This window comes from Varanus komodoensis, unplaced genomic scaffold (genome assembly GCF_004798865.1).
Source record: "Varanus komodoensis strain SLA01 unplaced genomic scaffold, ASM479886v1 scaffold5, whole genome shotgun sequence".
NCBI lineage: Eukaryota > Metazoa > Chordata > Lepidosauria > Squamata > Varanidae > Varanus > Varanus komodoensis.
Genome location: NW_025336087.1, coordinates 36,936,834 through 36,960,399, shown reverse-complemented (window position 1 = coordinate 36,960,399; position 23,566 = coordinate 36,936,834). Strand labels below are relative to the sequence as shown.

The 23,566-nt window shown below is 41.8% G+C and overlaps 1 protein-coding gene across 2 annotated transcripts in view; it reads left to right on the top strand.

Moving 5' to 3' along the window:
• FBN2 (fibrillin 2) overlaps nucleotides 1-23,566 on the top strand; it is a 191,646-nt gene that overhangs the window by 35,085 nt on the left and 132,995 nt on the right. For both annotated transcript variants that reach the window (XM_044446643.1, XM_044446642.1), the window contains exons 6-7: nucleotides 10,841-11,038; nucleotides 21,231-21,356. In XM_044446643.1, the coding sequence (XP_044302578.1) occupies nucleotides 10,841-11,038; nucleotides 21,231-21,356 (324 nt within the window). The remainder of the gene's footprint in view (nucleotides 1-10,840; nucleotides 11,039-21,230; nucleotides 21,357-23,566) is intronic.

Here is a 23,566-nt window from a genome sequence, read left to right as displayed (position 1 = left end):
TGAATAAACCTAATATTCCATGTAAATGTCCTGTTATTATCTAGGGGTTGTTTTATTAAAGCACTGTATGTTTCATATTAATAGTCACATTTAATGATGTGGTAGAGTCAAGGCTATTTAGTGCATAGGTGGGACTTAATGTAATTATTATCCAGGAGCAGCTTAATCTCTGGATAGTTCACTGATTTTAAATACTATGCTACTTGTTGCAAATAGTTAAATAGAACAATGTCCCTTTGCTTGAAGGCCCAATAGCAGATTTGAAGCCAGAAACCTTCTAATTTATTTCCAGATTCCTTTAAACAACTAAAAATCAACAGATTATAAACCTCCCAGTAACTCCTTTCAACATTTAAACTATATATGTGAAACATGGAGTGGAATATTCTTTCTTCATCTATTAAAGCTATAGTCCTGTACATACATACCAGGGAATAAAGCTCATAGAACTCAGTGAAATGTGCTTTTGAATAGATATAGGATTATGCTGGTAGGTTGTAGTCCTGTGTATGTATATCAAATTGAATACATTTGAGTGTACTTTTGAGAATTTTATTTGTTTGATTATTATAATTGTACCCTGCCTTTTCCCCTGCAAGTCAGGTTATCAAATGTCCCTTCTCTGTTTTTTCTCACAATAACAGAGTGAGGTAGGTTAGGCTGAGAATCAGTGAATATGCATAGGATTGTGATGCAGCAGTCATTGCACTGGATAGAAGAGGATTTCTACAAGCAACCAAGAATGTTCAACATTTGGAATATAAGCTATGTTAGCATGAATTCTATGGGAGGGATCTCTAGTTTTTGTCTAGAGATCCTTGGACAGAGTTATGTCTGTAGACACTCCTGCCAGATAGTGGAAAGATGACATTCTTTTAATTGCCCTTCCCCTTGAGATTACATGTGCCTACAAAAGGGTTGGGAGGTTCTCTGAAACCAGGAAGTGGGACTTGGGGAAAAAACTGCCTTGTTTCTTCGGTCAATAGGATATCAGCTTCACATATGAATTCAAAGACTTCTGTTTAAGGGTGGTTCCCTAGAATCAAAGCATATGGGTCTCAATTTATTTTTTTCTTCCTGACTGATATTTTTGTTTTGTTTGATATTTGAATGAAGCCTTAATCTCAATTTTTGTTTGAATTCTAAATTCAGTAATGAATTAGAAGCATTTCTTAGAAGTCTGACTCTCCTTTTAATAGAATCTGTTTTCATATAATTGAACTGAGGTCCATACTTGAAGGTTTTGCATACCTTTGCTGAAAATGTGAATTTATTTTCTTTGCTTAAAAACTGAATGTATATAATAGAAGACCTGTCCTTAATTTTCATGCTAAAACATATAAAGTGAACCAAAGAGATGAAAGAGACGCTAATATCAACAATATTTAACAAACCTTGCTTTCTAAATCGTACACTACAGTACTACTGATATTGTCAAAAGAGTAAATTATTTATTTTGTGAAGTACTGTGCATATTTCTTTTGCTTTAGAAGGTATTAATAAGGGATCATTAGTATTTCCAAAATTTTTCTGTGAATATGTTAAGAAAGATAACAACATTGCGGTAAACCATTAATAGCTTAACAAAACAGTTCATTGTTCATTTTTACAGAAAAAACTGTTTTGGTTTTATGATTAATATTAAATAGGGGTAGTAAAATATTGCTTACCTTGCTCAGAAATTCAGATTCTTGTGGTTGCAATGGTCTGAGGTTGTACTTATTAATTTTAGTATCAAATCTTTCACACAAGAGTTTATTCAATAAAAATAAGGTCTTGTTTTTACATTTACATATGCTACAGATAAATCTAGAATTGTGGGTATAATCGGTATACTTACATTAGCTCTTTATGTACAAACTGTGCTAAATCTTCATAAGACTGTAGGATTGTATCTTGCCACCTATCATCTATCACATCTAGAAAGACAATCTGCCTGACCTGCTTTATTTGAACATATATAAGTTTGTCTTATTTATGTTGTTTAAATTGTATAAAATATACATTGATGTGATAGATGCTAGAGAGCAGCATATGAGACATAAGACTTAGGAAGATTTGGCAAAATTTGTGTGCAGCCTATATGTGTTAGTGAAGCAGATGTGTTCACTCTGACAAGTCTGAATTTCTTGATACCTGAATTTCTTGACATCTACACATCAAATTTCACTTTAGATTTGAGGTATGTGCTTACAGTATCTCATGCATGAAGGTTCAATCTAGGTGATACACTGCACAATATGGGGAGTACAGATAAGCTGGATTGGAACTATGAGTGTGGGAAGCTATCCATGTAGCAAGCCATGCTCTAACTCACAGATTTCAGATAGGTTCAAGTTGACAGCCAGTATGGAGAAGTGGTTAGAATGTTGGACTGGGCACAGGAGTTCTGGTTCTAGTCTCCACTCAGCCATGCAGGCTACATGTGCCAATGGTCAAATTTATAGCATGATCTTATAGTACGATATAATTATTTTTGTTAAAGCCAAGACATATAAATGCAGCATATAAATGTAACAAATCTGAAGGACATTGTCTGTTGGAATGCTCTTCTGAAGTAAAATATGTTATGCAAATAAGGCAGTGGAAAAGTTATAGAAAGATGCTCACAGGCAGACAATGTAAATCGAAAACAAACCAGAGTAACTGCATTTCTTCGTTGTGGCCTCTGTGCATCACACATATGGGTACTGCGCCTGCGCAGTGCCTGTGGCCGGAAGATTGACAGCTAACAGTTTTTGGTGGGAAGCTCCGCTCCCCCTCCTCCCCGTGGCCTATAAAGAGTGGAGCGTCCGCCATTTTGTTCAGTCTTTGCGACTGCCATTCACTGTGCCTCATGCTGCTTTCGACTTTCGCTTCGACTGTTACCTTGCTCTTGATTGTCCTTCTTTCCCAGTTTTTTCTTCTCCTTGCTCCCAGTTCATTGTTCCTTGTAGTTTTTCTCTTGTTATTTCTTCTTTCGATCTAGCTATCTAAAAAAAAACAAAAAACAAAAATATATACTTACCCTCTGCACTATCCCTCTCTTCTTCTTCTTCTTCTGCGATGGCGCAGCGAGCGGCTTTCCGCAAATGCGTGGACTGCGGGTCAAAAATGGCTCCAACTGACCCGCATGACCTATGCCTCCTCTGCCTGGAAGAGGGGCATAGGACGGATAAATGCGCGCATTGCCTGGCCTTCTCCAAGCAGGCCAGGAAGAACCGTGAAAACTGCCTTCGGAGACTCCTTTGGGATGGGGCTCTGATGCAATCAGACCCGCTTGTTGCCATCCCAAAACCTGGCTCCGCTTCTGTGGCCCCACCCTCACGGCCTTCGAATGAAGACGTGTCTGCTTCGGTGGCTCCCTCTGCTTCACCTAAAAAGAAGCATGAAAAATGGAAGCATGCCGAATCCGAGAAGTAGGCAGGCCATAAAAAGGCCAGGAAGGAGAAGGTCTCCAAGCCTCCCAAGAAACCCAGGAATTCAGACCGTCCGGACCATCCCCGACATCTGGACTCGGAACCGATGGGCCCCTTGGTAGTGGTGGCGCTTACGGTACCAACTCCACCCGAACCGGTCCTCCAGGAGGCTATGCGGGTTACCCCTCAAGGGTCTCCCCGCCATGCGGTTGACCTCCCGCCTGCACCCCTTCCAACTCTACGGGGTTCAATATCCAACGGGGAAATCCAGGACTCCCCTCTTAGGGCGAGGTCACCGACACCCATGCCCGCGGTCACAATGGAAGTGGATGTTGGACTGTCCCCACCGGGGAGCTGGAGGAGCCACTCTGTAGAGCAACGTCTGGAGAGCTGGCGTTGCCCCTACTACCATACTTGGGGTGATCCACTCTCCGTAGGGTACTACCCTGTTTCCAGGGCCCGATCCTCTCCTCTATCCCATGACCAACCGCACTCATTGGATCCGAGGCGGGCGTCACCTCGATCCCCACAGGGTGGAAGCAGCCGCTCCTTCTCCCTGGCAGAGTCGTCATCTTCGGCTCCGGTGCCGATTCGGCCGACTCGGAGGTTGACTCAACCTCTCCGGATGTCGCTGTGACATCCCAGGGTCCTGCATCACCTGATGAGTCCCACGTCTCCTTCGCAGAGCTGATGTCTAGACTTGTCCAGTCCCTGGACATCGACGCTGCCCAGCACCCGGGACCGACGACAGACAAGTTCTATGATGTCGTCCACGGGGAGCAATCGACATCCATTGTCCTGCCGCTCATAACACCTTGCGGCAGGCGATGACACAGCCCTGGGACCTGCCATCACATCCTCAGCCAACGTCCAGGAGATATGAGTCGATGTACAGGGTTCAGGAGGAGGACATCCCCTTCCTCCTCCAACATCCCAAACTGAACTCTGCGGTCGTTGAATCCTCGCAGGGCAGAGAGGCGAGAGGGCACACGGCACCGAGGGATAAAGAGGGCCGAAAAATAGACTCCCTGGCTAAGCGAATCTACGCTGCTTCAGGCCTGGGGCTCCGTATATCAAATTACGAGGTGACGTTGGCAAGGTATCAATACTTTATTATGCAGTGCCTGCACAACGTTGCCTCCACCCTCCCGGACCACCAGGGTGACCTTGCAAAGGTCCTGATTAAGGAAGCCATGCAGGTCACGGTGCAGCAGTTATCCACGGTGAGGCACCACGTGGATACTGACTCACGGGCCTTGGTCGGTGCCGTTTCTCTCCGAAGGCATGCATGGCTTCAGAATTGTAATTTTCTGGAAGAAACCAAGTGCCGGATTGAGGAAATGCCTTTCGATGGATTTGGGCTTTTCCATTCTCGCACCGACCACAAGCTCAAGAAGCTGCATGAATTGAGGATGACGGCACGCAGGATGGAGATACAGTCCCACGCCAGACGTAAGTGGTCCTGGAATTGTCCATCCTACAGGCAATCATATCAACCGAGGCAACAGCCACAACACCACCAGCAACAGCAGCGCCGCTGTCCTCAGCCCCAACAACACTTCCAACAAGGCCGCCGTCTTTTTGGCGATCGGAGACAACGTTGACAGGACTGGCGAACCATTCCTCACGCTCCACCAATACCCACCCCCCTATCATCTGGGGATCGGCTTCGAAGCTGACTCCCCATTTGGGAGTCCATCACATCTGATTGGCGGGTATTGTCCATCGTTCAATATGGCTATCGAATAGAATTCGACATCGTTCCTCCGTCGAGTCCGATCCGGTACACTTCATGTTCACCGGTACTGCTCGACAAAATACATCAACTTCTTCGTAAAGGAGCAATTCGTCAAGTATTCCCATCTGACGGACTCCACGGATTCTATTCCAGATACTTCACGGTCCCTAAGCGGGATGGTGGTCTACGTCCGATTTTGGACTTACAGAACTTAAATAAGTTTATTGTACCAAAAAAGTTTCGTATGACTACCCTTCAAAACATTTTGCCGTTGCTAAGGAGAGAGGATTGGTTCGCCTCATTGGACTTGAAGGACGCCTACTTCCATATTTCAATTCATCCAAGTTACAGGCGTTTCCTTCGTTTTGCGGTTGCAAACCAACTTTATGAGTTTACAGTTTTGCCTTTTGGACTGGCTACGGCTCCGAGGGTTTTTACCAAATGCATGGCTCCTGTCTGTGCCTTCCTATGCCTCCAGGGCATACAAATTTATCCGTACCGCGATGACTGGCTGTTGGTGTTGCAGTCCAGAGAAGGACTCCTTGCGGCCATCCATACAACTTGTGCCTTGCTCAATAGCCTAGGCCTACGTATTAATACCGAGAAATCTTCTCTTCTCCCGACACAGACGCTCACCTTCATTGGAGCCCGCTTGGATTCGACGTTGGAAAAAGCCTTCCTCCCTCAGGACAGACAACAGACTCTTGCTCGCCACATCCATCGAATCCGACGAGAGGCAACGGTCCCGGCAAGGTCTATCCAGAGGATCCTGGGGCATATGGCTTTCTCAGTTGCCGTAGTTCCACATGCCAGGCTTCAGCTTTGCCCACTGCAACTCTTTTTCAACAAGGTGTACCATCCTCAAAGATATCCGCAGTCGAGACTGATTCGGATCCCAACTTCCGTGCTTCACTCTCTGCGTTGGTGGTTGGAACAGACCAGTCTTACGATAGGAGTCCCCTTCAGGGCGCGACCTCCTATGATAACCCTTGGCACCGACGCGTCTCTTCTAGGATGGGGAGCGATATGCTCTGGCCTGTCTACCCAGGGTACGTGGAATCATCTAGAATCCACGAATCATATCAACTCCCTAGAACTACTGGCAGCTTTCAAAGCCCTGCGTTCTTTCGAGGACATCCTTCATCATCAGATCGTTCAGATAGCTTCGGACAATATAGCTACTGTCTTTTATCTGAACAAGCAAGGGGGAACAAAGTCACTGACTCTAGCCAGGCTTTCTATGAAAATTTGGGACTGGTGCATCCGGAGACACATCAAGCTGATGGCTGTTCATCTAGCTGGTGTAGACAATGTGCAGGCGGATCTTCTCAGCAGGCACATGTTCACCTCTCATGAGTGGGAACTGGATCCCCGTATGCGCAACCACCTTTTCCGGCGCTGGGGGTTTTCCGACGTGGACTTATTCGCTACCCAACAGAACAGGGTGTGCGAGGCTTACTGTTCGAGAGCGGAAATCGGACACGCATCCCTAGGGGACGCATTCATGATCCCTTGGAACAATATGAACTTCTACGCCTTCCCTCCGATCCCTCTTCTGATGAGGGTCATAGCAAAGATAGTGTACGACCGAGCATCGGGGATACTAGTTGCCCCTTGGTGGACATGTCAAGTGTGGTTTGCAAAACTACTCGACATCTCTTGCGGGGAATTTCTTTATCTTCCATCGCTCCCATATCTTATAACACAGGTGGACGGCACACTTCGCCACCCGGATTTGCTCTCATTGAACCTAACAGCGTGGCGAATTCGATGATTGACGTTCCATCGGTGCCGACGACGGTTTCGAAAGTTACGAATCCAACAGCTTCTACTAATCCGTCGGTACTGACGATGACTTCAACCACCTTGGATCCGATTGTCGAACCCAGTCACTCGGCTGCTTGCCCCTTTCTGGTCTCTCTTTACTATCCGGTTCGAGACAAGACCCATCGAATCCGAATCCGACGTTTTTGCACCCTGATATTCAGCATATCATCAACTCTGCCTTAAAGCCGTCCACAAGAAAGTCATATAAGGCTAAATGGAAATGTTTTTCTGCCTTTGCCGAGTCGCGTTCGTTCTCTCCATTCCTCTCATCCATTCAACAGATTCTTCAGTTCCTCCTGGAATTGCACCATCCGGACTGAAGCCGTCGTCCATTAAAGTGTATACAGCCGCAATAGCCTACTACCGTGGCTTAGTCGACAGATCACCTCTGTTTTCTCATCCTAGCCTCAAAAGATTTTTGAAGGGACTGTATAATCTTAACCCATCAATTAGACCGGTTATGCCCACATGGAGCCTCTCTGTAGTTCTACAGGCCCTTATGAAGGCCCCCTTTGAACCTTTGGCGACGGTGGATCTTCGATTGGTCTCTTGGAAGACGGCGTTTCTTGTAGCTGTCACTTCAGCCCGGAGGGCCAGTGAACTTTGCGCGCTTCACATAGACCCTCCTTATTTAAACTTTCACAGGGAGAAGGTCGTTTTACGCCTCGACCTGTCTTTTTTGCCTAAAGTGTCTACACCTTTCCATACGGGACAAGACATTGTGCTGCCTGCCTTTTTTCCGTCACCGTTGACTCCATTGGAAAGATCTTTGCATTCACTTGATGTTCGCCGTTGCTTAGCCTTCTACTGATCGCAAACGGAGTCTATTCAACTATCCAATAAACTATTCATCAAATATTCTGCTAGGGATCAGGGCGATCCAGTCACTCCGCAGAGACTTTCTAAGTGGATAGTCCACACTATAGTCTTATGCTATCAATTAGCTAAGCTTGAAATGGCTTCAGTTCCTTGAGGCCATTCTGCTAGAGCTGTCGCAACCTCGTCTGCATTCGCATCTGGGGTCCCGATTGATGACGTCTGCTGAGCCGCTACTTGGGCGAACCCTTGCACCTTTGCCATGCACTACCGTCTCGATGTTCGAGCTCGACGGGATTGCTCCTTCGGTAGAGCTGTTCTCTCCTCCGTTCTTCAATGAGGACACCTTCCCTCCTCCTTTATGGCAAGCTTGTTAATCTACCCATATGTGTGATGCACAGAGGCCACGACGAAGAAAAGCAGGTTGCTTACCTGTAACTGATGTTCTTCGAGTGGCCATCTGTGCAGTCACACAACCCACCCGCCAGCTCTGCTTGGTGTCGGTGAGTGGATGCATCGACCGCTCGGTGTCGGTGAGTGAATGCATCTTTCGGTACCGACTATGCCCTTTTTCACGGTACCGACATCAAAAAAACAAACAAACCAAAGTTTTTTCAATAAGATAGCGTACGTTCGGTCGCAAAGACTGAACAAAATGGCGGATGCTCCACTCTTTATAGGCCACAGGGGGGAGGGGGAGCAGAGCTTTCCGCCATATGTGTGACTGCACAGATGGCCACTCGAAGAACATCAGTTACAGGTAAGCAACCTGCTTTTTTCTACCTAAAGGCCATACATGTGTGGTTTGGGTATGAGACTGCTTGTATATCTCTGATCTGTTACTCTGTGTGAAAGACACTCTTCTGGTTTGCAGAATAGAGAAGTAAGTGAACAGGAAACCCTGCTAGACTTTTTAATCATTTAGTAAGGCACAGGTTATCTTGACAGTCTGCAAAACACAGCAAGCTGAGCCAGACAAAGGAATGGGGCAAGCACAGTGAACACACAAAATAGCTCAGAGATCTTGTGATAACACCTCATATTATTTCACAGTAGTAACAATAGCTGCCAAACTGCACAAATATGTTAGTAGTTCCTGTCATGATAGGCATAGTTTCCCAAATGAAAGGCCAAGCATCTCACCAAAAGGTTTGCAGCAGGTACATACAGAAGTCTAACACAGCAAAATGCACGAAAGATTGCAACAGCAATCTTAATCAGCAACCTTTTCCTGATATCATGCTTAAATCTCTTACAACTTCTACAACCAATGTTTTGACCTTCCTTTAGTAACATAGGTAAATAAATTATTATTTTTATTTTACATGTTTATCACGATGTTTTAGATATATATGAATCCTGGCCTTACTGATATTTCTCTCAGAAGATGCATTTTTTCCATATATGAGTTTTCTAAAACTCTTGTTTTGATTCCTCTCCAGCTGGTTAATATCCTTCTGAAATTGTTTCAGCCAATGTCTATGTAATACTACCTTCACTATCTTCACCTGCCTACACTGTCTTGCCTACACTGTTTTTATTATGGCTTATTTTGCAAGATATAGCCTTTATGCAGTTAAATTTAAAAAATTAAACAGAAAATGACTTAATCCACCCTAGGAGCAATAAAGTAAGCTACAGTCTAACATAGTGTAGCTGTTGTGAGCCAAGGTTCCTCCTCCAAGCAATCATGAGCTACAGAACCTTTTCCTTGCAAACTTTCTTCATTGCTCCCAAGTACACTAATTTACTTAAACTTTTATAGAATGTCGCAATAGCTGCATGGTCCTCTGGACAATTTACAGCAATTAAAAGACACTCAAACAAAACATAAAAATCCAAAAATTCACCTAGAACAAATTTCTGAGCATGCACAGAGTAGTTAGTTGAACTCGATCTATTGTACACCTCCAGAAACTCTCCTTAAGAACATGTCTGGGCCCCATCCCTCAGGAGGAGTTTTCTGAAGACATGTACTCCTCTGCAAACTGCTCATTCATTTGGGCTTTCCAGCTCTGCTGGTGCCTCACCATGGGTTGAAAATGCGAGGGTGGGCTGGTCTGCATCTGAAAATTCCTCATCCTAAGAGACAACTCCCACTGACTACATCTTGGGCATTCCCAGAAACTTCCTGGTTCAACAAAGCATTGGGCCTTGAGGTAATCCCCTATACCTCCTTCATCTCAGAATTTTGACCCAGCCCATCCTCCTCAATCATCCCCAAACTGCAATTATTTTCAAATTCCAATTCTCAGTCATCTGTGATGCTGCCAACAGTCCATGAAAATGATTGCCCAAGACTGCCATCCTGCTCACTCCCAACAATAACCAAGCTTTAATAGTCTTTTTTCCATTGCAAAGCACTTCTCTCTCTCTCTCTCTCTCTCTCTCTCTCTCTCTCTCTCTCTCTCTCTGTGTGTGTGAGTGAGTGAGTGAGTGAGTGAGTGAGCGAGGCGAGCGCGTGCGTGCGTGCGTGCGAGCGACAGAAGAGAAGGGAAAGCCACTGGTGGACGGAAGAGTAAAACACGCTCTCCTGTCCATCCACTGTTGCAAACTGCCTCACTTCAGGATGCTTTGTAATGGAGAAGGATCTGCCAGGGTTTCAAATAGCAATAACGTAACATAGAGCTTTCCTTGGGTGGCCCTATGAAGCGCTTGTTGGAGCACTATGTACTTCACAGTTGTATTTTTTCAGAGAAAAGGTAACACCAAAATACTGCAAAAGCTGCATGACACCTGCACACTTATTCATACCTGTATACCACATGACAGAGAACTATTGTTAATTGAAAGTGTAGCCAAGGTACATTAAGAGTTCCAGGAATTTAAATCCCTGATAGGATACATGGAATTTGTTCATAAATTCTATGATAGGATACATAGAATTTGTTCATAAATTTTCATTAAAAAGCTAGAGAATAATTGGCTTATTGTGGCTTGAGCTTTCATAGACAACAGATTATTGCATCCGATAAATGAAGCAGACCGAAAAGTTGCTCTGTTTATTTGCATGGAGTTGGAGGCACTCCTTAGGCATTAACATGTTTTCTTTAATTTCCAGATTACAGAACAGGCCCTTGTTTCACTCAGGTCAATAACCAGATGTGTCAAGGCCAACTAACAGGCATTGTTTGCACAAAAACCCTTTGTTGTGCAACTATTGGACGTGCATGGGGCCATCCTTGTGAGATGTGCCCTGCTCAACCCCAGCCATGTCGCCGTGGTTTCATCCCCAACATACGGACTGGTGCATGTCAAGGTAAGTTCTTTGGTTAAACTGATTATTGAAATTAGAGATATGCCTCCTGTAGCATAGCTCCAAATAAATCTCGATAACTCTTTTTGGATATGGGAAATGCTCTTCACTATCAAACATTTCTGTAATTTTCGATGAAGTGTTTCTGTAAATGTCAAGCTATTTATTAGGCTGCATTGATGTGCAATGAAGCTCCTGTGTTTAGGAAAGAAGGAATTTAGATGAGAAGAATGATCTCATGCATTTGCCCATTCAAATCTCTTAGGAAATAGATAATTTGTCTGGGTATCTATTGTAATAATTGCCTGTTTGGTGGCTTTTGAGTATTTAGTACTTGTCCTTCTTGCCTTTTAACTATAAGGTAGGTGAGTCAGTGGTTTTCAGATTGAAACGTGGCATTCCCTGGAGTGGTGTTAACATTTACAAGGTGAATAAACCTTCTTCTACTTTCCTATTCTATATGTTCATTTGCCCAGCAAGCAGAGGGCAAACACAGCTATGTGTTCTTTCATGCCCCTGTCAGTATAATGCAGTTACTTCTGCATATATTTGAGGCTGTTGTGCTGTGTGCACATACTTGTGCACGGTGTACTGAGTTACCTTGCAAATACAGATAGGAATGTACCACATGGACACATGTGCAGCAGTAGGTAGGATCACACCACATACAGACACATAGAAGACTAATCAACAGCATGCCATGTACACATGCACATAGCAATATGCCCTTGTATATCACACAATTGTAAAATAGCAAGAGTTGAAAGGGGGCTATTAAATCTTCCTGATGTCCTGTCGGAATCTGGCTTCCCGTAACTTAAGCCCATTATTCTGTGTCCTGCACTCTGGGCTGATTGAGAAAAGTTCCTGGCCCCTCCTCCGTTTGATAGCCTCTCAAATATTTTAAGACTACTGTCATACCTCCCCTCAGTCTTCTCTTCCACAGGCTAAACATGCTCAGTTCTTTCTATCTCTCCTCACAGGGTGTTGTTCCAGTCCCCTTCAGTCCCTTTGTTGACCATCTCTGAACTTTTTCCAGCAGGCCTCAGTGGAGAGCTGGGGGGGGCGGTGTTACTGAAAAGGCCCTTCTCCTTCTTGCCACCCTCCAAGCCTCCTTTGGAGGTGCCCCAGAAGTGTCCAGGTAGATGAAGGTCAAGAGGCATTCCACATATTGTGGTCCCAAGCTGTGCAAGGCTCTATAGGTTAAAACTAGCACCTTGAATTTGGCTTGGAAGTATATAGGCAGCCAGTGTGGGCAAACCAGAATGAGTGTTACATGATCAGATCATTTGATCCCTGTTAGTAGCCTTGTTTGCCACATTTTGCACAAACTACAGCTTTCAGTCTTCAAAGGCATTCCCATGTAGAGTGCATTGCTGTAATCCAGTTTAGAGATTACAAGAGCATAGATAACTTATAGCAGTCTATCTCTATCCTGATAGGGGAGTAGCTGAGCCACCAGCTGAAGCTGGTAGAAGGCACTCCAAACCACTGAAGCCACATGGGCTCTAAGTGACAAAGATTGGATCAAGGAGCTATGAACATGCTCATTCAAGGGGGGGTGCAACCTCCTGTAGAACAGGCTGAATTCCCTCCATGTGATCAGGAGAACCTCCCACTGATAGCAACTAAATCTTGTCTGATTTGAGCTTCAGTTTGTTAGTCCTCATCCAGTCCATTGTTGTAGGTGCTGGGAACAGGTGAGATCGTGGACTAGAGCAATTACCCCCACCAGTTGTGCACTGTGTCAATTTTGCTGATTCTGATTCTGAATCAGAAAAGGAATATTTATAAGGGATTGCATGCAGAATTTTGCTCAAGGCCCTGGGATACAACAGGGAGTGGAGATGCTGGAGATTAGATTTAGGGCAGACAAGGGAACAAAGGTGGAAACTGACACTGGGAACAGTATGGAGGTCCAGTAAGTGGGATAAGCTGTTGAGACCAGGGCATCTTCAAATGGAGATCGGAGATAACTCCCTTCTGAGATAGCCTTTGTGCTTAGGCAGCAGCAGTGGTGAAAAGCACAATCGGTTGAAAAGCATGTTGCAAAAAGGTGCCCTCGCTTTCACAAGTACCTGTCCCCGAGGATTGGACCACAAGTGTGTTCATAAGGAGAGTTGGGGAAAGAATTTCTTGGGTTCAACAAACCACTTTGTCCATGCTCAGAGACTTGCCTGGATAATTTGTGTGTGGAAACAATAGAGTTTTGTTGAGAACAGCTCAAGTCTGTTCAGCTCCAGAGGAGGAATAGAGAGGGAGCTATCCACAGTCTCACCTGCTGATGAAAATCTGTTGATGTATAGAATATTGATTCTTTTTTCTTTCTTGCAAACTCTCATAAAGCGTGGGAAGATATGAAGATGGTTGGTTCTGGTGGCTGCAGTAAATGGGCTGTGTTTGTAATTCCCTTGGCAACTTTATTTATTTTGTTTACTTTAGTTTTGTTTATGTTAGTTTTTCTTTTGTTCTGTATTTTCTATATAATTGTAATTAATAAAAATTAAAAAAAAAGAAAAAAGTCTCACCTGCTGATGATGAAAAGGAGAAATGGAGCTGTGTATCATCAGCATACTGAGGACAATGCACTCCAAAATTCTCGATGACCTCACTCAGCAGTTTCATGTAGATTTTAAAACATCTTGCAAAGAAGGTACAACATGTACCATTTTTGGAATTAACAAATAATTGTCATAATACTGAAACATTACAGCCCTGAACACCTCATGAGAAAGCCAATCTCAAATCCCATAAATTTTGTAAAAATGAAAAGTTAATATATAGGTTCTCTTTGTCAAGTTCAGTAAATGTGGGATCATCCAGACTCTGACTCCTGTGCACAGTTCCTCTCCTTTCTCTGTTTTTCCCTTTTCTGCTATGGTAGTATAATCCATTCTTCAATTGCTGTCCACACTACCTTGATGTTACAATCCTGTCAGGGAAATAGAAGGCTTTTCAGTATCCGTGTTTCTCAGGCGAATGTTAAAATACATTTTCTTGAAATCTGTAGCAGCTCTGACAGTTTCAACATAGCATACTTTAAGCATTGTAAAATACAGACATCATAAATTTTAGGTATGCTACTATCTTGTAATTTTGTGTGCAGGAAAATTGGTGGAATAGAAGGTTATATTCTTGCATATACTAGAGAAGTATATGTAGGTCAAAGTGTGACTGGATTTGTGTGGCATGAAAACACATCATAGATGACAAGCCACAATAATTGTGTTATGTGAACCTAAGCAGGTTCTCACAGGGTGGCTTGGTTGAGAACAGCAAGCCACCCTCACAACTCCTGAGTTGTTCATCAAGTTCTTGAACACACAGTTGGTTGTCATGTCATCTGAACTTGGGTGACTGACCCTGTAATGAGTTGTGGGGAATGGCAAACGAGCCATTCATCAAGAGTGGCAAAAACCACTCTTGTGAGCTCACTTGGACCAGCTCAATGTTGCCCCCTATCCTGCCATAGTGGACCCATTTGCACTTGCTGTGGCTTTTATTCCCCTTTCCCCCCTTTCAGAAATCACTTTTTACAGTCTCCAAGTTGGCAGCCAGTGACAATCCTTGCAAAGTCCCCAGGTAGCACATAGGAGGGCTTCATAATGGGCCACAAGGTTATTGCTGTTACAGTGTTATTTTCTGCAACATGTGCAGTAAAAATTATAACTCATTGAAATGCCTTTCTGTTCAGTGAAGTATGAACTTCCTCCCTTCTCCAAGAAGCTTAAGTTTCAAAGAATTGCCTACAGCTCATGATTTAACTGATACTTTTGCATATTCATCATGATGTTAACTAAAATTTCATTTCTAAAATAGACCAGAAACTGTTACACTGTAATAATTACTTTTGCTGAATTATTGGGGCTCACAGCAGTAATGTGCTTTATTTAATTAATATAACAATAAATCATAATCCATATCCATAAATTACATCCATGCCCACCTTTCTAATAGGAAAGGGACAATCCATAAAATAAACAGGTATATCTTATGTTTTGTTATAGAAATATAACAAAATATTGCAATATATGTTTATTGTACAATAGATGCTTGAATCTCCAGACAAAATCAGTTTCTGGTAGAGATACATGGGCATCAGTCTACTTACCTTGAAAGGGTTGAACATTATATATATTTTCCAAAGCCTCAATGATACAGGAAAATGGTTGTTGCTGCTTCTTTTTCTCCTTCCTCTGTTCCTACCCCAAGGAAAGAAAGTCTTAGATTTGAGGAGAAAGAAGAGTTACAAGGTGGTGACAATGAAAGCACAAGCTGTGGGCAAACCCAAGTCCTTGTACACCATCTTTTCTCACCATGGACCTGTGGGAAAATGGTGCTGTGCTTACCATGCCCACTAAGAAGATGGTTCTGAAGGGGTTCTCAACATGGATGGTGTGGATTTTGTGACTAGAAGTTCCAGTCTCAATTCTTGATGTGAAAAGATGCTCTGATATAGTTGGAGAAAACCTGATGCTTTTATTTTCCTCTGCACCAGGGTAACTTGATCTTGGGTCAGGAACAGGAGGTGGCAGCTTATAGACTTTATATAGGGCTGAATTCAGTCTGACCTGAACTAAACTTCATCACATGTCTGTATTACTTCATTTATTTATTTACAGTATTTCTATACCTCTACATATCCAAACAGATTCCAGAGTGGTAAACAGTATGATGTTAAACAAATATAGGAATAAAAAACAAAACATTAAAAACATTTTAAACAAAATAAGATGAAGCCAGTGGTTGGTGAGCAAGAGAAGACTTCCTGTTTTTAGCATGTGTTTACCAACATTGTTGGTACCTGCCTGAGACAGGGAGTGCCAGAGAAATGAGGCTGCCACACTGAAGGCTTTTCTGTTGGTGAACTCCAGTGGGGCTGCTGTGGTAATACCAGAACCACTTTAACACAGTGGTTCTAACTCCTAACCTACAGAACTGATCCAGGATACTATGCTGAGAGATTGAGCAGAATTTGCAGTGTTACCCTTCCCCTGTCTTTCTCTTGATAAAGGTCATCCATCAGTAAGATGGGTGAGAATCTTTCTAGTTATTCAGGAATTTTGGTTGCAGGTTAACTGAGTGTGCCAAATAGTCTTAAACTTTGCATCAAACATTGATATTGTAGCAAAATTACACTGTGTAAACAGCATGAGTGCTCAGCCTGTGAACAAAGCCTACGAACAATGTGTGTTTAAAACAACTGTTATTTGTTATTTTAATTTATGTAATTTCCCAATTGCTGTTTGTGATAATCTGAATGTGCTTCACTCAACATGAATTAGGCTCCTAGCTACTGAGCAGCTTGTACTGTCAAATCATTTCTGAGAGCAGCAAAACCATCAAAGGCATAAAGATAACACCAGGCTTTTGACAAGGAACAAATCATGAAAAGTGCTGAGTATCTGTAATTCTCATTAAGCCAAGAACAAAGACCAGTTGCAACAAGGATTTTATATGCTTTCCTGAATTATGGATGGTCTAACAGTATCACCTTCCTTGTGTTAGCTGTTAGATAAACTTTCAGGATATGTTGTGTGGCCTTCATTCAGATATAGTAGTGTGCGTAGAATCATAGTATCATACAGGGGCCTAGAAGTCCTACACCCCCTGCTCAGTGTAGGACTTAAGTTTCCTATCCAGGTTCTTACCAGGGCTGTCCCTGCTTAGCTTCCAAAATTAGGCAGGATCAGACACTTCAGGCTGTAAGGAATGGACAGAGCTTCCATTTCCCAGTTGCAATGTAAAAAGCTTTCCTTTCATCTGCAATCCAGATAGAAACAATGTTTCTTCAATGCCAATGAAAAAGCAGTTAGAATTACAGAAGAAGAAAATCCATTGTTACAATCCCTTTTGTACAGCCTCAGAATACTCCAGTTTAAGCATATGGCTTCTCTACAATATGTATTTTTTGCAGAATAGGTAGAGATATTTCAGATGTAATTGAAACTTTTGAACTTGGTGATTCTCCCCATCCTTCCCTCATTGGAGGCAAACCATAGTTGATTATTTTGTCCAACCAGCAAACAAGCATTCTGCTTGCACTAAAAGTTAGTCTGATTCATGCAATGTCCAATCATATTCTGGACCACCTATAAAACTACCTATTTAAATTTAATAGGTCATGGCATTATGCACAACAATTGGAATACTCTGAATTTGAACTTAATAATGTCATGCAAATAAATTTGCACCTATTTGGATGTTCAAGTACCAATCATTGTAATTTGCTACTAAACTGTACAACTGAAAAGACAGTAGTTGGTAGTGTTCCTGACCTTTGCAGCTCTGAGTTCAAGTTCAGTGACTTTCTTACTTGGTGGCAAATACTCGATACTTGTTGCTTTGTCAACTTGATGGATGAAGGAGATCTGCTTTTTAGTCTCAGGTCAGTGGCAATGTGGGAACATTTCCTTTGAACAACAGGTATGTCTAGGTTGCCTTTCTAGCTTTGGCAATGGTTACTAAGGGAACTGCTGTTTGCTATTCTGTTTATTTATTTGCTTTATACCCTGCCTTTGTACCAAAAATGCTATGCGAGGTAGCTTACTAAAACAATTTAAAATACATTGAAGCAATAAAACAGGGCTTTTAAAAATGATCTCAGAATCTGAGCAAGATTGATACAGGTGAAGGCAATTCTTCAGATAACATTATTCTATACATGCCTTTAAAGATCAATACCAGAATTTTAAATTGAAGCAGTTTAAGTAAATAAAAGAAAATTAATTTTCATTTGTTCACATACAGAATCAAAGTAATAAGACATTACTTTGGGTAGGACCCATAACTTAATTATATGTACTATTTTGCATTGTGGAGGTATCTGAGATGTAGTAGTAAAATCAGATGAGGAAATCTGATCAGTTTTATGAACATGTCAAAAATTCTCAAGAATTGGAAAGTAAGGAGACTATAGTTTGGATTAATAATTCTAATTTATGGACTACACACAATGTGCACGTGTTCTTTAGTTTCTCTTGACCATTTTACTCAAAGTTATTTCAAAAAATAAAAATGTTAAATATTAAAATTATGGGTCCTACCCAAAGTTGATGGAACAAGAGGCAAAATCATGTAATGTTTGTTTCATGAAGTATTCAACAGTTGGCAACAGGTATTTTGTGAAGATGTTTTCAAGGGAAAGATGGGATGACTCCCTCCTATGGCAAAAGGACCAGCATGAGCCTGGAATTAAAACTAGGGAAATGAAAAACAAGCATCTCAGCAGGAATGGGGGATAGCTGGATATTCATTAGGCTGGAATGGCTCATGAGTTAGGACTGCCGTCTGTGACAGTAATGGTATGATGCAACTGACATGAGTTTCCAATGGCTACAGTTGGATCTAAATATAGGCTTTGGCCAGATTCAGAAACCTGCCCTTGGGGTCTGAGATGTTTCTTTTCTTTGCCTAGCCTGCCATGCATTGGTGCTTTGAATTTGACGTGAATGATGGAGTCCTGGCTCATTCTGAGAAATGTGAGGGCTGGCTAGCATCAGAAACTACTTAGCTTCTGAGTTGGCTACACTTGCTGCAAGAGCAGCTGCCTTGAAATTACAGTGAAGAATTTGCCTTAGCCAGCCCTGAGTTCACTGTGAGCCACAGGTTCAGCCCTTGCATCAGGAGGGAGGTAGTTTGTGTTAGCAGTAGCTTCCATTATGAGGCTACTCAGTCAACAAAAACAAATCTGTGTAACTATGATTTACTTTAAATGCTTTTATAACAGGCTTTGCTTTATTTTTTCCTCCTCCTTTAATTATCTGAACAATGTGACAAGTATGACAATACTTTATGAAAATAATACATTTGATTGCCTAACTATATAGGTGTTCAATAGGTAGTGAAAAATGAACAGATTGAGAACTAAATATATCTCCCAAGTCAGAAGGATCCACAGCCTTGGTGCTGCCAGAAGACCCACTCTCATGGTGACACCAAAAGTATTTCACACCAGAAGTTAAGGACAGGTCATGTAGAATTGGCTCTCTATTTAATTGGTCTATTTATTTCCAACCATCTCTTTCTTTCTTTTTTTTGTAAGCACTTGTGTGTTTCTTTAAGCACATATTCTTAACTTCTCTCAAAATAGATTGGAAGATTAGTTTCATCCAAGAGCACTTGCGATGCTAGTACTCTCTTGAGGGAAGGGGTATTTTTGACAAAGCTATAGTTGGCCTAAATCTAATTCTGGGTGAAGGAAGGTGGGTTTGGGGGGGGTTCAGGGAGATCAGCTTTTTACTGTTTTTCTGTCTTCTCCTTTAATGCAGTAGGGATCACACTGTCACACAGTAATTTATTTATCAGTCCCCCAATCCATTGGACCAGCCTCCTGTTATGGAGTTAGCCAGAGTTGTGTGAACAAAGGACAAACCCATGTGCAAGGTCTGCAAAGCTCTGCATTTGTTAGGCACACTAGGATCAGTTGGATCATTGCAAGGACTGAGCTGAGAGTCTTTGATCTACTGAATTAGCATAACTGAGACCCAAAATAAATGTAAATTTTAGTTTCTATAAGCTTTCTGAGAGGAGAAATAGAAGTGATAACTATGGCAATTACTATCAAGAAAATGATTTAAATCTAACTTGTTCATTGAAAAGTAGCTGCAGAGTCAGTAATCTTCTTGAGAAGACCATGCTTCCAAATCCTTGAATGCATAAGACCCTGCTTGTTAGGAGTAAAACTAATTCTCCTAATGTACCTTCAAATAGTTTCTCAGACAGCCCAGACAACATATCTAAACTTTAAAAAAAGCATTGTGAAAGCAATATGGGAAGGATATGCAGAAGTTCACATAGTTTTACCTCCTCTCTAATCTAAATGAAGTTTTATGGAGGCTGTACTATTCTAAATAAACTCAGCAGAGCTTCAGGAATAAATATAAACTTTTTCAGTAAATTTTGACAATCAGTGGTTATGATAAGCTATGTTTAACTGGATGACAGTAAAATCTTCCAAACTCATTTTGCCTGCAATATACTTGTCTTCAAATCACTGCGTCACTGGAATGAGAACTGTTTTTGTTGGTTGGCGGGTTTTAAATAAAAGAATTTCCTGTAATGCTGAACTGAGGTTGCTAAGTGTGGAAGTGAAATCAGGCCACCCAAAAGTGTATACTCAGGATACACAGAGATTCAGGAATTCATAAATGAAAAGAAACATAAATTTAACCCCTGCCACCTATGGCCTGACAAGGCTTGAGCTTCTAGGTTGTATGGAATGTTGAGGACTTGGTTACATCATGCCAAAACTACTGCAGTGTGATTTACATTGGGCTGTCACTGAAGATCAACCAGAATTTCACTGGAGCAAAATGTGGCAGCTGTGCTGCTAACTGCTGCATGATATGATACTGGGACAATACTGCATCAGTTTTGAAAGAGTTACTAGTAAAGTAGTTACTAATTGCTTCCAGACTAACTTCAAGATGTTATTTTTAATGTTTAAAGCAGCTAATGTCTTAGGCCTGGCTTTTCAGAGAAACTTCAGACTCATTAAGATCCTGTCCAGTTACATTAAGATCTGCTGGAAGGGTTCTCTTAACATTACTATTACTTGCAGAGGCCAGGTTGTTGGGCACGAGTTAAAGTACTTTCTCTGCTATTGCTTCTGCACTGTGGAATGTGCTGCCTCAAAAGCTATTAATGGCTCCTACTCTGGTGGCTTTTAGAAAGGGTGTGAAGACTCATATTTTTAAGTTACCCTTTCAAATTGTGTAGTTGCTCTGTTGCTTTAACGTTTTACTGTTTGCAAATTCTTATCATTTTTATTATCGTTTTCAGGTTTCACTGTTTTGAATGGTTGTGCAAGTCCACCATACTAATGTTGTTTTAGGAAATAAGGCAGTATGCAAGCATGAATAATGACTAAATAAATAATAAAATCATAAAATAACTAATGTAATGATTGAAGTGAAAACTTTGATATTCACCTTGCCATCAGCATGAATGCCTCCAGCATAGCCTCCCTCAACCTCATGTACTTCATATGTTCTTGACTAGAACTCCAGGAATTTCTGACCAGTGGCCTTGATGGCTGGGGCTGATGTGAGCCAAACTCCAAAGTTTCTAGAAGGCACCAGTGCAGACAATGTTAGTGTAGATTGTACTAGCGATCATATCAGGTTCCCTCTACAGTATTTATTAGAACACTGAGGCACATATTTTTGTCATAGTTCTGCCTATTTTATTTCAGATGTTGATGAATGTCAGGCTATCCCTGGAATCTGCCAAGGGGGAAACTGTATCAATACTGTTGGATCCTATGAATGTAAATGCCCTGCTGGCCACAAACAGAATGAAGCAACTCAGAAATGTGAAGGTAAGTGTAATGGATCACCAAAAGTGTCTGGATAATTTTCATTGGTTTATTGTGTCAAAGCACTTGCACTGTGGCTTTCAGTGGTAAGCACAAGAGTGAACGGTCAATGTGAGCTCATACAGGTCAGTGAAAGCTTTTTCATAGACATAAGCACAGTCCCCTTTAGCAGGACGAAAGGCATCTTTCCTGCTCCTTTGACAGCTGTCAGCCAGATCTAAAGGGTAAATTAAAACTGCTGTTCAAATTAACTCCTTCGATTGGGCCCAAATCTACTGCTTGATGCAGTGCCTCTAGCTTATGTAATAGGGTTTGACTTTCTTTCAAAGTATTTTAATAAAATGCCCAAATTAAGGTAATATCAGATCTGTTTTTTGGATGTGTATGTCAGAATATGTGGATTTGGTATTCCTAGACTGCAAATACAAAAGGTTGTATCCAATGCTGTTGTTCTACCAGTAGGAGGGAACTGCTGACAGAATGATTTTGCACCTTCCCCTGCACTTTCCTGTGTCTCCACCAAACCTGCTTTGCAGGGTTGGGTGTGCAGATCTAGAGTGTATGTGGAAGGAGAGGATGTTTATTTATTTATTTATTTATTTATTTATTAAAACATTTTTATGCCGCCCCATTCGCCGAAGCCTCGGGCCCCTGTTTTTGAGGGCCCCTGTGCTGAGGCTGCAACCATTGGAAGTTAAGGCTGAAAATTACTTTTCCTTCTTTTTCTTCAGTTCATACAGGTCATATTAGCTCTCATTCTTTTGGACAATTTCTTAATTACAACAATTTTCAGTGACCAAGCTAGTGTTGGTAGATCAGTAAGGGCAGCCTTAGAAGTGGGTGGCAGTAACAGAAATTGCCCATAGCTACCAAAGGAGTACATGTAAGTAGGTTGAGATCTATTGACATTTCACTAGAGGTTATTTTTCAGCTTGGGCATTTTGGTAGCTGTCCTGTGCTTTGAAGGCTGAGGAACAGTGTCCAACAGCATGGCACAAAGTCTGACCTTGAAACTGCTTGACAAAACAAAAAAAGTGTCCATGCTATGGCCCTGTCTAAACCAAGGAGACAAAGCAAGTACCATCTGTTTGAGAATATTTACATTTTAATTTTGTACCATTTGTTCTTTCACAATCTCTTCTATCACCTGCAAGGATATGCACCACTGCCCTTTGTCCATGTGTAGCCCTTCCATTTTTCCTACAAGAATATATGTTGTAGGATATCTATTCAATTAAAAATGTTGTAGTGTTATTTCTATTTCTACACTATTTTCAAAATACAGGAGCAACTGCTTTTTTTGCAGCAGGCTCTAGTCCCAGATTCAAATACTTCTTGTATGATCAATTCTAGGTCTCAGCATTCTGCTTTTGAGTGCCTAGGAACAGGCCTGAGGGTCCCCTATTGCAAAATGGATGCTAGAACTAGCCTCAGTACTGGGGCAAAAACTATTCCCTATTTGCATATCTAAGTGCAGTGTACAGGTACCTTGTTAGGTAAATATACCTAATCAGCAATAAAACAGGCCCAGGAAAAAAGGAACATTCCTTGTTCTGTAATTTCCTGTTAGTCACAGTATAGGCATGGGTGGTGCTCAGTGCAATGATTCATTGGATCTCACCTAACAGTAGGATGAAGGAGAGAACACCCAGCATATGTAAAATGGCCTGATAGCTAAGGCAATGCAAGGCGCTGTTTGTATCGCCATAGCTGCCATATTCCTAGGTCAGGCTGTAAAATCACCACTGTGCCTTCCTTATTTGACAGATTAATTTCCAAACATGGGATTGTTATACCAGAGAGAGTTACTGAATTGAGGGAGAAACATATCCTAAGTTATAGTGAAGTTTTGTAAAGAACCAATTTGGGAAAAGTGACATTCCATTACACAGCATGTAAGCCAAGAACATACCCACACTTCCTTTGCCTGCATGGTATCTGTACTTTATGCAGCTATATTTAGCAACTATAGCTGCTCTCACCTCATTATTTATACTGTTATTGTGAAAACAACAGCATGTTTGAAAATGTTTACTGAGTAAAGACAAAGGTTTTCTGGTAATATACAGCATTATTTATTGTTAACTTTGCTTTTATTATATATTCTAAATCCGATTTATTCATAACATAGTTCCAAGGAAACATGCGTCCAGTTTTGTACAGATAATTTTCCCTGTTTTATCTGTGTTATCAGTCAGTTTAAAGGATACTGC